The sequence below is a fragment of the Leucoraja erinacea genome, chromosome 25 (assembly GCF_028641065.1).
Source record: "Leucoraja erinacea ecotype New England chromosome 25, Leri_hhj_1, whole genome shotgun sequence".
NCBI classification, from domain to species: domain Eukaryota; kingdom Metazoa; phylum Chordata; class Chondrichthyes; order Rajiformes; family Rajidae; genus Leucoraja; species Leucoraja erinaceus.
In genome coordinates, this window is record NC_073401.1 from 25,625,101 (window position 1) to 25,641,576 (window position 16,476).

The 16,476-nt window shown below is 45.7% G+C and overlaps 1 protein-coding gene across 3 annotated transcripts in view; it reads right to left on the bottom strand.

Annotated features, from left to right (window-relative positions):
• Nucleotides 1-4,147, bottom strand: part of inpp5jb (inositol polyphosphate-5-phosphatase Jb) — a 57,924-nt gene extending 53,777 nt beyond the window's left edge. For 2 of the 3 annotated variants that reach the window (XM_055655281.1, XM_055655279.1), the window contains exons 1-2: nucleotides 3,939-4,147; nucleotides 3,681-3,773 (exon numbers count right to left, since the gene is read on the bottom strand). In XM_055655281.1, the coding sequence (XP_055511256.1) occupies nucleotides 3,681-3,773; nucleotides 3,939-4,000 (155 nt within the window). In that variant the 5' untranslated portion in view covers nucleotides 4,001-4,147. Of the gene's footprint in view, nucleotides 1-3,680; nucleotides 3,774-3,918 lie in introns of all 3 variants that reach the window. The other variant, XM_055655280.1, reaches the window with a different exon arrangement.
• Nucleotides 4,148-16,476: the final 12,329 nt, after the last annotated feature.

Sequence of the window (16,476 nt, forward strand, 5' to 3'; positions counted from 1 at the left end):
ACAACAGACAGTGCCATTAATTGAATGGCGGAGTAGACTCAATGGGCCGAATGGCCTAATTCTGCTCCTATCACATGAAGTGAGTGCAGCGCCTATTCCTTCATACTCAAAACGCCCAGAAAGATATCACAAAATGAGGTGAAGCGTGGTAGATGCTCCCATGGTGGTTTATTCAGAATGAATAGTATCTAAAGACAAATTTAAAGGAAAATGGCAGCCAAGCCCCAAATTGGAACATGAAGCTCCCCAGCAGAAATAGCAGTCAAAGATGATATATGATGATGCTACAAAGTTCAAATAAGTAGTATGCAGGTAATCAAACAAAGGCAAGGACATTGAGATAAGACCCACCTTTGTACATCAACCTGACCTCAGTGTTCATTGTTTCAGAAAACATTTATCTGGCCAAAAGCCAGTATTCTAATGGCCTTTGTAATTACTCTGTGTATCTGTAAACTAGTATCCTTGCGCAATCAGGAATAAAATAATCAGCAGGTCAAGCAGCATCTGTAGAGGTATCACAAGCTTCCAGTTGTATGACATGGTGATAAGTTCCAGGAGCAGAATTAGGCCACTCGGCCCATCAAGTCTACTCCGCTATTCAATCATGGCTGATCTACCTTTCCCTCTCTAACCCATTGTCCTGCCTTCTCCATGTAACCCTTAGCACCCGTATCAATCAAGAATCTATCAATCTGCCAAATCTATTGACTTAGCCTCCGCAGCCATCTGTGGAAATGAATTCCACATATTCATAAAGAAATTCCTCTTTGTCTCCTTTCTGAAGGTACATCCTTTTATCATGGTCCTTGTCTCTCCCACTAGTGGAAACATCCTCTCCATATCCACTCTATCCAGGCACTATTTCACTATTCGGTAAGTAATGGCCCATTGTCCCACTCCCACATTAAGCTCCCAGCCACAGCGACATCCCCATTAATCTCCATTCCCCACCAACTCTGGAGAACATGGATAGATGACGTTTCCAGTCGGGACCCTTCTTCAGCCTAACCCGAAACATCACCTATCCATTTTCTCCAGAGATGCTGCCTGACCCATTGAGTTACTCCAGCACTTTGCATCCTTTTGTGTAAACCAGCATCTGCCGTTCCTTGTTTCTACATTCTGCACCACTTCATACAGAATTCCACCCACCATGCCCTTTGCCACATGAATTGAGAATGAGAGGAATAGATCAGGTAGTTGTACAGTGTCTCTTGCCCAGAGTAGGTGAATCGAGGACAAGAGGATGGAGGTTTAAGGTGAAGGGGGGAAAAGATTTAATAGGAATCTGTGGGGTGACATTTTCACAAATAGGGTGGTGGGTGTATGGAACAAGCTGCCAGAGGAGGTAGTTGAGGCTGGGACTACCCCAACATTTAAGAAACAGTTAGACGGGTACATGGATAGGACAGGTTTGGAGGGATATGGACCAAGCATGGGCAGGTGGGACTAGTGTAGCTGGGACATGCTGGCCTGTGTGGGCAAGTTGGGCTGAAGGGCCTATTTCCACACTGTATCACTCTATGACTACATGACTCTAATTCCACATGGCCATCATTTCATTGCCTCTCACACCCCATCATCTCTCCATCCACCTTAGTATATTAATGTGAAAATCTGTGCTGAATTGCAAATCTCTTCACGTGATCTGGGCGACAAAGTGATGGAGGAACAGGATCAGGAGTGGGCACCAGGTGGATGGGGAGCTGGACTTCACACCTCTGGAGTGAGCTAAAGGCGGGGGGGGGGGGGGGGGGGGGGGGGGGGGAGGGGGGTAAAGGGGGTGGTTTCGCCATGGAAGGAGACCAGGTTACCCCCTGAGGTGACCTTGCACCTGCAGGAGAAGTGACTGCAGGTCATAAAATCAACAGGTCATAAGAGATTTAGAGTAGATTTAGGCCATTCGGCCCATCAAGTCTACTCCGCCACTCATTCACGGTTGATCTATCTCTCCTAACGCCATTCTCCTGCCTTCTCCCCACAACCTCTGAACACCCGTACTAATCAAGAATCTATCTATCTCTGCCTTAAATATATCCCCTGACTAGGCAAAGAATTCCACAGATTCACCAACCTCTGACTAAAGAAATTCCTCCTCATCTCCTTCCTGAAAGAACGTCCTTTAATTCTGAGGCTATGACCTCTAGTCCTAGACTCTCACACTAGTGGAAACATCCTCTCCACATCCACTCAATCCAAGCCTTTCACTATTCTGTACGTTGCAATGAGGATCCCCCCTTCATTCTTCTATACTCCAGCGAGTGCAGGCCCAGTGCCGTCAAACGCTCATAATGGGTCAACCCACTCATTCCTGGGATCATTCTTGTAAACCTCCTCTGGACCCTCTCCAGAGCCAGCACATCCTTCCTCAGAGATGGTGGTGCCCAAAATGGCTCACAATATTACAAATGTGGCCTGACCAGCGCCTTATGGAGCCTTAGAATTACTTCCTTGTTTTTGTACACAAGCCCTCTCCAAATAAATGCCTGGGCAGCGTTGAGAGGGGAGAGGGGGGGATGAATGAATAACTCACTGGGAAAGATGCAATGCAGAGGGACGTTGCTGGTAATCCCTCTGATTGCAGCTGTGTTGGGAAACGCTGGATTACACAACACAGCTCAATCACAGAAAACATCAAGTGATTATTCAAATACATTTGATCAGCAGTAGAGTTGCTGCCTCACAGCGCCAGAGACATGGGTTCGATCCTGACTACGGGTGCTGTCTGTACCGAGTTTGCACGTTCTCACCGTGACCTGCGTGGGTTTTCTCCGGGTGCCCCGGTTTCTTCCCACACTCCAAAAGACATGCAGGTTTGGAGGTTAATTGGTTTCGGTAAAGATTGTACAGTTTCCTTAGTCTGTAGGACGGTGCTAGTGTGTGGGGTGATCGCTGGTCGGCACGGACTCGGTGGGCCGAAGGGCCCGTTTCCATGCTGTATCTCTTAAACCTAAACTAAACTTTGGGAAGTGAACTGAAGGTTTGGTGAGGAGATACCGTACGCTCAATGAAAGACAACACCAATGTTTCAGAAGGAACTGCAGATGCTGGTTTATACTGAAGATAGACACAAAATGCTGGAGTCACTCAATGGGTCAGGCAGTGTCTCTGGAGAAAAGGAATAGGTGATGTTTTGGGTCGAGACCCTTCTTCAGACTGAGAGGCGGGGTGGGGGGGGGGGGGGTGGGGGGGGGGGGGGTTGGGGGGGGGGGGGGGAACTAGAGGTATGAAAAGGTACAGGTACCCAAAGGTAACATGGAAAGATGGAGCCCACAATGGTCCATTATTTGGCTGGGGAAGAGGTGATAACGAAGGGATGCGAACCGTGAAACTAGCAGGGCATCAAGGAGGGACTGAGAGAGAGAGGAATGCAAGGGTTACTTGACATTAGAGAAATCATGATTCATAAGGCTGGTTTGTAAGCTGCCCGAAGTGTTGTTCCCCCAATTTGCGAATCCTTTTCATGCCTCTAGTTTCCCTCTCCCCTGATGCTCAGTCTTGGGAAGGGTCTCGACCCGAGATGCCACCTATTCCTTTTTCTCCAGAGACACTGCCTGTCCCGCTGAGTTGATTCCAGCTTTTTTGTATTCAACACCAATGTGTCTACACGGGGGGGAGGGAGAGGGGGGGGGGGGGGGGCGAGTGGTCTTGAGACGGAGACCGAGTTACCCACTCACCTGAAGCCATCGTCTCCCACATGTAGTGCATCAGACACCGGCGAAGAGCTGTAACCGACCTCCAGAGGCTCAGGGAGCACTGCACCGCTCATCCTGCCAGAGAGAGGTCACAGAATGAAATGCTGTCAGACAGACAGACAGACAGACAGACAGACAGACAGACAGACAGACAGACAGAGAGGAATGCAACATTGAATGAGAATGTATCCCCGTGTGCACCACAGAGAGAGAGACATACACTGGAGACGCGCTGTTCACCGTGACTGTGGGACTGGATCGCAGCAGGTCACACTGTCGCCGCTGTCTCCCGGCGTGGACATGAAGGAAGGGGTTGTCGGCTGGCCGGGGGTCGGGGTCAGAGACTGTCCGGGTTTGGGGCCGCAGTGCCGGCGGCCAGATGTGCTGGCGGACCCCGCACGCCTCTCTCCTCCCCTCTTGCGCCTCCCCTCTCCTCTCAGCTCCTCCCCTCTCTCCTCTTCCTCTCCTCCCCTCTCTTCTCCTGTCCTCTCCTCTCTTCTCCTGTCCTCTCCTCTCTTCTCCTGTCCTCTCCTCTCTCTCCTCCCCTCCCCTCTCCTCCTCTCCTCTCCTCTCCTCTCCTGTCCTCTCCTCTCCCTCTCTTCTCCTGTCCTCTCTCCTCCTCTCCTCTCCTCTCCTCTCTTGTCCTGTCCTCTATCCTGTATTCCCTTCTCCTGCTCTCTTCTCTCGCCTTGACGTCAATGCAATAACATTGTAACCACGGCCACTTAAAGGGGAAACGCCGATGCCGACACTCAAGTGTCAAGAATAATTAATTGTCAAATGACCGACAACACAATAATGAAATTGCAACGTTGCATCTTAACAGACCTATAACACAATACATAGAGGTAATATATAATAAAGGAAAAAATATCAATAAATAAAATAATAACCATAATATTAGTGGAAAAATTCAATACATAAATTGCTAGACACAATACTGGTACAACAAATCAGTAAATAAAATGTTAACCTCAAACATAATTCACATAAATAATATATAATAAACCGAGATTTAATACATATAATAATCAGAAATCGATAAATATATTAATGACCACAATACTAGAATAGTTGCAATTTGGGCAGCTGGTAGAGTTGCTGCCTTACAGCGCCAGAGACCCGGGTTCGATCCTGACCATGAGTGCTGTCTGTACAGTTTGTATGTTCTCCCTGTGATCGTGTGGGTTTTCTTCGGGTGCTCTGATTTCCTCCCACACTCTGAAGAGATTCAGGCTTGTAGGTTAATTGGCTCTGGTAAAGATTGTAAATTGTCCCAGGTTTGTAGGATAGTGCTAGTGTGCAGGGATCGCTGGTCGGCGCGGATTCGATGGGCCGAAGGGCCTGTTTCTGCGCTGCATCTCGAAACCAAACCAAACTGAAATTGTTAACCACAAACAACAATACACATAAATAATATCTAATAAACATAATGTCAATAAATACATTAATAACCACAGTACTAAAATAATTGCAATTTGGGAAGCATGCTGGTAGATCTGCTCTCACAGCGTCAGAGACCCGTGGTCAATCCTGATTATGGGTGTTGTCTGTGTGGAGTTTGCATGTTCTCCCTGCAACTGTGTGGGCTTTCTCCAGGGTGCTTTGATTTCCTCCCACATCCCAAAGGCATGCGGGTTTGTAGGTTAGTTGGCCCTCTGTAAAATTATCCCTAGTGTGTAGAATGTGAATGAGAAAGTGGGAAAGCATAGAACTAGTGTAAAACATAAAAGGGTGATCTGAGTCTGAAGAAAGGTTTCAGCCCGAAACGTCGCCTATTTCCTTCGCTCAATAGATGCTGCTGCACCCGCTGAGTTTCTCCAGCATTTTTGTCTACCTTCGGTTTTCCAGCATCTGCAGTTCCATCTTAAACACGAGAGGGTGATCGATGGGCGACGTGGACTCTAGTGGCCAAGGGGCCTGTTTCCGTTCTGTATCTATAAACTAAATTAAACTAGTACAAAGAGACACAACGTGCTTGAGTATCTCAGTAGTTCAGCCAGCATCTCTGGAGAAAAGAAATAGGTGACGTTTTGGGTCAGAACTCAAAGTTCAAGTTCAAAGTAAACTTTATTGTCAATTCAAATAAATTGGATTGAAATTGCGTTTCCCCATGCTCCAAATGTGCAAGTAATATTTATAACACAGACAGACAATATACCAATAAGATAGACAATATACATTATTTAAAATATTCACAGTGTGCCAGACTGTAGTAAATATTTGAGATATGTTATTAAAGTGTAATAATAAAGGTGCAATATAGAAAAGTGCAAATAGCATACTGCAGACATTGAGTTAAAGTTTTTTTGTTTTTTTTTTAATTTTATTTTTATTAGCAGTACAGTAAATCACATTAATACATCACATATGTCTTATTACATTATGTTGTACCACTTCATGTTTTGAGCTTTAAAAAAGATAGAAATAAAAGAAGTAAGGAAAGTAAGCAAGAATCGTGAAGGTGCAGGAAAGTGTTGGGAGAAGAGAACCCCTTAAGGAAGGAATTAGAGAAGGAAGCAAAGAAAAGAAATAAGACCCTAGAAAGAAAAGAAAAAAAAAGAAGAAAGAAAAATCAATCGCTCTATTGTAACACAAAACTCCGCAAAAAAGGATATACCAACCGTGTTCTTATTAAAAATTTATTTTATACCCCCCGTTTCCAGGTCTTGGTAGCCTTTATATTGTAACTTATGTTGTAACTTATTATTGCACCTTATGCTTGTAATAGTTCCATAAATGCAGACCACGTCTTTTGGAAGTGATCTGCTTTGCCTGCTAGGAGGAGTCTCATCTCTTCCAAGTGTAATGTTTCGAACATGTTTGAAATCCACATTGAGTTAAAGTTAAATGTTCATGGAATTTTCTTGAGTGTGTTGAGTAATCTGATGGCCTGAGGGAAAAAGCTGTTTTTGAATCTGGTGGTTTTGCACCGCATGCTGCGGTAGTGCTTGCCAGATGGTAGGAGAGTGAACAGTTTGTGTGCTGGGTGGGTGGTGTCTTTGATGATATTGGTTGCTCTCTTGCGACAGCGAGATGGGTATAAGTGCTGGATTGCAGGTTGGGGTAATCTGGTGATCTTCTCCGCTGTCTTCACCACTCTCTGTAGTGCCTTCTGGTCAGCAGCAGAGCAACTGCCATACCAGACTGAGAGACTGCTGGTAAGAATGCTCTCAATGGCACCCCTGTAAAAAGTGGTGAGGGCAGAAGGGGGAGGTCGGCTCTCCTCATCCGTCGAAGGAAGTGGACTCTTCTTCAGATGGAATTTATTCCCATTCCCTTTCTCCAGAGATGCTGCCTGACCCGCTGAGTTATTCCAGAACTCTGCGTTTATCTTCTGTATAAACCGGCATCTGCAGTTCCTTCATTTCAGTTCAGTTTAGTTTATTGTTGCATGTACTGAGGAACAATGAAAAGTTTTTGTTGCCTGCTAGCTTGTCAACAGAAAGACAATCGGGCCGTTTACAGTGTATAGATAAATGGTAAGGGAATAACGTTCAGCGTAAGGTAAAGTCAGTAAAGTCCGATCAAAGATAGTCCGAGGGTCTCCAATAATGTAGCTAGTAGTTCAGGACTGCTCACTGGTTGTAGTAGGTTGGTTCATTTGCCTGATAACAGCTGGGAGGAAATTATCCCTGAATCTGGAGCTGTGCGTTTTCAGGAAGGAGTGGCTGGGGTGAGACTGGTCCTTGATCAAGCTGCTGGCCTTGCTGAGGCAACATGGGGTGTAAATGGAGTCAATGGAAGGGAGGTTGGTTTGTGTGATGGTCGGGGCTGTCTCCACAATTCCTCAACCAGTGCAGAAATTCATGAAATAAATGATTAATCATAGTACTGGTGCTCACCTCCATCACTCTCAAAGATGCTCTTGGGGTCCCCGACGCATGGAGGTTGCGGGCAGCTGCTGGGGACCGCGTGGATTGGGCATTGCTGGCGGACCCTGGGGATCACGTGTGGCCTGCAACAGCACGGAGTGAATGAAGGAACAAATGAACGAATGAATGAATGAATGAATTGATTAATGAATGAATGAATGAATTGATTAATTGATTTAATTAATTAACTGATTAATGAATGAAGGATACTTGATTGTCACCTCTACCAGCTGTAATCAGGCAACTGAACCATCCTACTGTGCCACCACTGGATGGTGCAGGTGCAGCTGGGGCAAGGCAGTGGAGCCCGATGTGAAGCTCGGATTGTCATCACCAGCCACAGTTAAGTTGGGGAACATGGAGTAACTCAGCGGGACAGGCAGCATCTCTGGAGAGCAGGAATGAATGACGTTTCAGGTCAAGACCCTTCTTCAAACTGACCCGAAACATCAAAACTGACCCCGAAACGCACACCTCCAGATTCAGGAACAGTTTCTTCCCAGCTGTTATCAGGCAACTGAATCATCCCACCACAACCAGAGAGCAGTGCCGAACTACTATCTACCTCATTGGTGGCCCTTGGACTATCCTTGATCGGACTTTGCAGGCTTTACCTTGCACTAAACATTATTCCCTTATCATGAAAACCACTCAATTGTCATCGTGTTTTGTCTTTCTGTTAGCTGGTTAGCACGCAACAAAAGCTTTTCACTGTACCTCGGTACACGTGACAATAAACTAAACTGAACTGAAATGAAGGAACAATAAGCTGCACTAAACTAAACCCATTCCTGCTCTCCGGCCCCACTGAGTTACTCCAGCATTTTGTGTGTCTAAACCGGCATCTGCAGTTCCTTCCGACACAAGTCAGGAAACGCAATGGGAAGGCAAATGCTCCCGGCTCTGACCTCCAGTGTTTTGGAGAGCGGCTGCAAGTGCAGACAGGTCTGGCATTCACACGGCAGCTCACTGGCCCTGCTGCCTTGCCTTCTGTGTGATCTCACACATTATCTCCTTCTGCGACACACTGTCAAATTCCGTCAAGAGCCCAGGGATATTTTAGTAAATTCGAGGCTTTATCAATGCATGCTGCTGCTATTTTTACAGCATGTTGCCTGAGTTCCATCTAACGCTGTGTTTCTACACTATTAATAGTACTAATTATCCTGCTGTTCTCAAATTTCCATTGGCTCCTTCAATTCCTTGTTATTAATCTAAATAGATTCAAGTTGAAACTTGATTTTGAGTTAATCACGTGCAAATTCCTTTCTTTTCTCTGGGAAATAGCGTTAGAGACAGCGTTGCGTCATTCTCGAAGCTTTGACGACTGTGATAAATTTTTAAGCTTGAAGCTCACTATAATCTATGTCATAGAGTCATAGACTCATAGAGCATGGAAACAAGCCCTTCGGCCCATTTGCCCGTACTGGCCAACATGTCCCAGCTGCACTAGTCCCACCTGACTGTGTTTGGCCCATATCCCTCCAAACTGTTCTATCCATGTACCTGTCTGAAGAAGGGCTTCGGCCCGAAACGTTGCCTATTTCCTTCGCTCCATAGATACAGCTCCAGCATTTTTGTCTACCTTCGATTTTCCAGCATCTACAGTTCCTTCTTAAAAACTTCTTAAATACCTGTCTAATTGTTTCTTAAACGTTGCGGTTTTCCCTGCCTCAACTATCTCCTCTGGCAGCTCGTTCCATACCCCCACAACCCTTTGTGTGGAAAAAATTACCTGTCAGATTCCTATTAAATCTTTTCCCCTTCACCTTAAACCTATGTCCTCTGGTTCTCGATTCCCCTACTCTGGGCAAGAGACTCTGTGTATCTATCCAAACTATTCATATAACATATATAACATATAACAATTACAGCACGGAAACAGGCCATCTCGGCCCTACAAGTCCATGCCGAACAAATTTTTTTCCCCTTAGTCCCACCTGCCTGCACTCGTACCATAACCCTCCATTCCCTTCTCATCCATATGCCTATCCAATTTATTTTTAAATGATACCAATGAACCTGCCTCCACCACTTCCACTGGAAGCTCATTCCACACCGCCACCACTCTCTGCGTAAAGAAGTTCCCCCTCATATTACCCCTAAACTTCTGTCCCTTAATTCTGAAGTCATGTCCTCTTGTTTGAATCTTCCCTATTCTCAAAGGGAAAAGCTTGTCCACATCAAGTCTGTCTATCCCTCTCATCATTTTAAAGACCTCTATCAGGTCCCCCCTTAACCTTCTGCGCTCCAGAGAATAAAGACCTAACTTATTCCTCTCATGATTTTGTACACCTCTACAAGATCACCCCCTCATCCTCCTGCGCTCCAAGGAATAGAGTCCCAGCCTGCTCAACCTCTCCCTGGAGATCAGGCCCTCGAGTCCTGGCAACAACCTCGTAAAGTTTCAGTCCCAAGTTTCAATCTCATAAGAGGATTCGAAAGGAAAGCAAGGAAACAGAGAAACGGTATTTTCCATCTACTTCCCCATTTCAACATTATTGTTTTTAAACTTCCTACCAGAGGCATCTGATAATTGTAAATTGGTGTTGTATGACTGGTCATAGGCCCTGGGATTTAACCAGACCTGAGTTGGCCACGCCTGCTCACTGCCCTCAGAAGCTGCAGGAATGCAGAAGAGGAATGTTGTCGCAAGTTTGCAGCTCAGTCTTTCAAGGCCAGGTTAGTTTAGTGTAGTTTAGAGATACAGCGCGGAAACAGGCCCTTCGGCCCACTGAGTCCGCACCGCCCAGCGATCCCCGCACATTAACACTACCCTACACACACTAGGGACAATTTACCTTTATACCCAGCCAATGAACCTACAAACCTGTACGTCTTTGGAGTGTGGGTGGAAACTGAAGACCTCGGAGGAAACCCACGTGGTCACAGGGAGAACGTACAAACTCTGTACAAACAGCGCCCATAGTTGGGATCGAACCTGGATCTCTGGCACTGTACGCTCTGTCCGGCAGCAACTCTGCCATATCTCTGCCTAAAATCATTACAACTAAAGTTTTGGGCTTCAACTGCAAGAGTCCAAAAAAAGCCAACCGCCATGAAGTTATCACCAATAATTATCAGTAGTTAGGGTGCACTAGAATATCTATACACACATGTACGCAAGAAGGGACAGAGTTGACTGTACTGTTTGAGAAGGCTCCACTCCTTCAACACCTGCAGTGAGATGCTGCAGATATTCTACCAACCGGTGGTAGCCAGTGCCATCTTCTTCACTGCCGTGTGCTGGGGCAACAGGGCGGAGGCTGCAGATCCAATGGGATCAACTAACTCATCAGGAAGGCTGGCACCGTCCTGGGTGCGGTGTTGGACTCATGGGAGGTTGGTCTTGGAGGGGAGGATGCTCCTCAAAAACTGCGGAGCATCTTGGACAATACAGCCCACCCTCTCCATGACACACTGGTCAACCTGAGGAGCACCTTCAGCAACAGACTGGTTCCACCAAGATGCAGCACAAAACGCCACAGGAGATCCTTCTTCCCTGTGGCTATCAAACTGTACAACTCCTCCCCCTTCTGTTGTGGGGTGGACTGACTCCCCTTCCCCCCCCCCCCCCCCCCCTCCCCAATCTTTACACATCCCCAATCCTTTCCACTCGTCACTTTAATGTTATGTTTCATGTATCTTGTGGTTTGTGAATGTTGGCAGATCCATTTCCCTCCTGGGATAAATATAGTTCTATCGTGTCGTATCGAATGACCATCACCGGTGGGGTCACAACATCGGAGGCCTGGATCGCCTCAGCGCAGAGGGAGAACAAGGAGGGAAAAGACAGAGACTTTAAGATTTTTGCCTCCATCACAGCGAGGAGGTGCCTGGTGAACTCACTGTGGTGGATGTTAATTTGTGTTTATTGTGTGTTTTTGTTATTTATTATTATGTGTATGACTGCAGGCATGCAATTTCATTCAGGCCGAAAGGTCTGAATGACAATAAAGGAAATTCACTTCAATTCAATTCAATTCAATTGTGCTCAGTTTAGGTCACCCAACTAGAGGCAAGATGATGTTAAGCTGGAAAGAATACAGAGAAAATTTGCGAGGATGTTGCCAGGACTTGAACTATAGGGATAGGGTGATCGGTGGTCGGCATGGACTCTGTGGGCCGAAGGGCCTGTTTCCGTGCTGTATCTCAACAACTAAATTCAGTAAAACGCTTGCCATTACACCACAGTAAGTGGTTATGGCCTCACAGTTGCCAACACTGTAATCTACTGCCCTCTGTTGTTCACTACAAATATTACATGTGATTGAAATTTGCACCAGACACTCCACTTATCTGATGCAACTGTGTATATATATGTTTTTCATAGTCATAGCCAGTGCAGCTAAAATTCTGTGATGAACATAATTTTTTATTTCAGCCTGAGTTGCTTAATTATATTCATGGACAGAATATTGATTTGTTAATGATGAAAGAAATGTCACTTGCAAAATCATCGTTCACTGCCTTGAACTTATCTGGTGCTGTGTATTGGGCCCTCCACAGCCACTGCTGTGTACAACCATGACCATTTACACATGGCATTCATCAGTCTGAAGAAAGGTCTCGATCCAAAAAGTCACCTATTCCTTTCCAGAGATGCTGCCTGACCCGCTGAGTTACTCCAACATTTTGTGTCTATCTTCGTTGTAAACCAGCATCTGCAGTTCCTTCCTGCACCATCTACATGATATCAGCTTTCTGAAGAGGGGCGAAGGTTCAAGGACAAAATGTGTAGGAAGGAATTGCAGATGATGGACATAAAATGGTGGAGTTAGAGGAATGGGTGACGTTTCGGGTCAAGACCCTTCTTTAGTTTGAGAGTTAGGGGAGAGGGGAACTAGAGATATGGGAGGATAAGGTGCAAGGGTAAGGGTGTGGGTAAGATCTCAACCCAAAAAGTCACCCATTCCTTTTATCCTGAGATGCTGCCTGGGTTACTCCAGCATTATGTATCTATCATCAAAGATTAAAGGAGACATACGGGGCAAACATTTTTACACAGATGGAGGCGGGTGCCTAGAACGCACTGTCAGTGGCAGTGGAGACAGATACGATAGTGGCGTTTACGAAGCTTTAAGATAGGCATATGGGTATGCAGGGAATGGAGGGATATGGATCATGTATAGGCAGATGAGATTGGTGCATTATATTTTGCATGGACATTGCCTGTTCCAGTTCAATACCAAAGATAGACACAAAAAGCTGGAGTAACTCAGCAGGACATGCAGCATCTCTGGAGAGAAGGAATGGGTGACGTTTCGGGTCGAGACCTTTCTTCAGACACATTCCTTCTCTCCAGAGATGCTGCCTGTCCCGCTGAGTTACTCCAGCTTTTTGAGTCTATCTTCGGTTTAAACCAGCATCTGCAGTTCCTTCCTGCACACTGTACTGTTCTTTATTCTATGTACTATCAAAACAATGGTATTATTTTGGAACACAGCAGACACATATGTTCTCTCTGAAGTAGGCACTTTGTCCAATTTCTGCTTCTCGTTTAATACTAAATATCCATTTAACAAACGTTTACCAATTTTGCTTCAAAGTAACATCTTCCATTTGCAATCCTGCTATTGTTTCTGTACAATAGATAGTTTATGTTGTGAAATGACCCTATTTTCACTCTTTTGGTGCCAAGTATCAATTTATGCCTTATTATTTATTTATTGAGTTGTGAATAAAGCATCTCTGCTTAACTCGTTAAATAATTCATAACCTGGTTTCTTGCAAACTATCGAGACTATTATGCCTACCACTATCTTTAGTTAGTATCTTCCACCTAGTCAAGTCAAGTCAAGTCAAGAGTCAAGAGAGTATATTGTCATGTGTCTGTGGAATTCTCTGCCACAGAAGGTAGTTGAGGCCACAGTTCATTGGCTATATTTAAGAGGGAGTTAGATGTGGCCCTTGTGGCTATAGGGATCAGGGGGTATGGAGAGAAGGCAGGTACAGGATACTGAGTTGGATAATCAGCCATGATCATATTGAATGGCATTGCAGGCTCGAAGGGCCGAATGGCCTACTCCTGCACCTATTTTCTATGTTTCTATGTTTCTATGTGTCCCAGATAGGACAATGAAATTCTTGCTTGCAGCAGCACAATAGAATATCGTGGGCATAAATACAGAACAAATCAGTGTGTCTATATACCATAGACCATATATATACACATAAATAAACAGATAGTGCAATAGGCTGTTACTGTTCAGGGTTAGTTTGAAGTTGTGTTTAATAGTCTGATGGCTGTAGAGATCTAGGTCACGTGGAATAGTACAAAATCCCCTCTCTATTGGGACAATCTACAACCTTTGCCAAAGCCAATTCACCAACTGACCTGTACGTCTTTGGAATGTGGGAGGAAACCGGAGCACCCGGAGAATACCCACACTGTCACGGGGAGAACGTACAAACTCCGTGATCATTTTCTCTTTTAGAGAAAAACCAGTGTGGAATCAGGCCCTTCGGCCCACAGATTCCGTGCCGGCCGCTGATCACAATTTACAATATTTTACCAAAGACAATTAACTGACAAACCTGTACGTATTTGGAGCGTGGGAGGAAACCAGAGCACTCAGAGTTGCTGCCTGACAGTGCCAGAGACCTGAGATTGAACCTGAGTACGGGTGCTGTTTGTACGGAGTTTGTACGTTCTCCCCGTGACAGTGTGGGTTTTCTCCGGGTGCTCCGGTTTCCTCCCACACTCCAAAGACGTACAGGTCAGTTGGTGAATTGGCTTTGGCAAAGGTTGTAGATTGTCCCAAGCGTGTGGGACAATGCTAGCGTACTGAGATCGCTGGTTGGCACAGATTCAAAGGGCATGCTTCATTCCGCAGAGCATCTCTAAACTAAACTGAACTGAGAGAGCAGATTCTTTAAGGCCTGAAGACATCTCAGTTGATTTTGACTCTGTCCTGTCTCGATTCCCACATTCACGCATCCACAAGTTATAGAATGTGGATCGGAACGAGCCCTGCCACACTGGATCCGTTAACTGAGGCCAGTGGTGTTTGGCCTGGGAGCGTTAGCTGAGAATTCATGACTGCAAAATAAAGACATTGTATTGTGATTGTATTGTAATTAATTTATTAGCCCAGTAAGTATAAAACCTAAGACGAGCTCTATGGCCTGACAACATAACAATGGAAGTGTGATCACTGTCAGATCGCTGAAAGTGTTTTCATTGTTTCGAGTCAAACAAACAGCACATTGTCTCCAAGTCCCTGTCATGAACTCCTCCTCTTACAATCCCCACATTTAACCTTACATGGTTACATTGTCCGCCAAGTGTTGCCTTTACGCTTGCTCAGAACGCAATGTCACTTCTGAACGGAACTGAACATGGTGTTTGGACTTAAAATCTAACACCAGCTGGCCAGATATTTGAAAGGGAAGGGTTTAGAGGGATATGGGCCAAATGCAGGCCAACAGAGTATCAACTTGGTCACCCAGAGTACCAACAAGTTGGGCCGAAGGGCCTGTTTCCAAAGCTCCGTGACTCTTTGACACTGTTTCTTTGATGGAAAACAGAAAATGCTGGTGATACTCTGCAGGTGAATCTGCAGAGAGAGTTAACATTACAATTTGATAATCTTTCATTAGGTTGAATCAGCTCTGATAATACAAACCAAAATGGTTGATAATCTGACATTGGCAAATTCAGTGTTGCTTTCTGAAGATTCCACTGAATTAACCAGCAGTGAGTGAACAGGAACTGGCCCTTCGTCCCACAACATCTGTGCTGAACATGATGTCAAAACAATGTAAACACATCGGCCTGCACATGTTCCACATCCCTACACACTTTGCATGTTCCTTCCCCATCTGAAAGCCTCTTCAATGCCATCTAATCATATCTGCCTCCACCACCAACACTGGCAGCTTGTTCCAGACACCCACCACTCTCTGAGCAAAAAAAACATGAACCACACATCCCCCCCTCGACTCTCTTGTCCCTCTTATCTTAAAGCTATGCCCTCTAGTCCTGGACATTGTTGAACTTGGAGGCTGCAGAAGGCAAGGGGGATAATCTCCTTGCTCTGGTTTGGGGTGAAAGTGGGTGAGACCAGAAATGAATGAAGTTCTGTATCCACACCGGCCAACATGTCCCAGCTACATGTCCCACCTGCCCGCATTTGGTCCATATCCCTCCAAACTTCCATGGAACCTGTCCAAATGTTTCTTAATGTTAACGTTTATTGTTCTCGTGAACAATTAGACAATAGGTGCTGGAGGAGGCCATTCGGCCCTTCGAGCCAGCACCGCCATTCAATGTGATCATGCTAGGCTTGTATTCACTGGAGTTTTGAAGGATGAGGGGGCATCTTATAGAAACATATAAATTTATAAAAAGACTGGACAAGCTAGATGCAGGAAAAATGTTCACAATGTTATGTGAGTCCAGAACCAGGGGCCACAGTCTGAGAATAAAGGGGAGGTCATTTAAGACTGAGGTGAGAAAAAACTTTTCCACCCAGAGAGTTGTGAATTTATGGAATTCCCTGCCACAGAGGGCAGTGGAGGCCAAGTCACTGGATGGATTTAAGAGAGAGTTGGAGCTCTAGGGGCGAGTGGAGTCAAGGGATATGGGGAGAAGGCAGGCACGGGTTATTGATAGGGGACGATCAGCCATGATCACAATGAATGGCGATGCTGGCTCGAAGGGCCGAATGGCCTCCTCCTGCACCTATTTTCTATGTTTCATGGCTGATCATCCCCAATCAGTATCGTGCTATTTCATCGACAGTGGCTGAAGTTGAACTCAGTTTCACTGGTGTGTATTCATTCAGCAGTGTTGCCGCGCTGGGGAGGCATGGAGGGAGGGTGTCGGCCAGCGAGGGGCGGGGTGGGGAAGGGAGGTGCTCGCCTCGCCTGTCCTTCTCCACTGCGACCCAACCCATCTC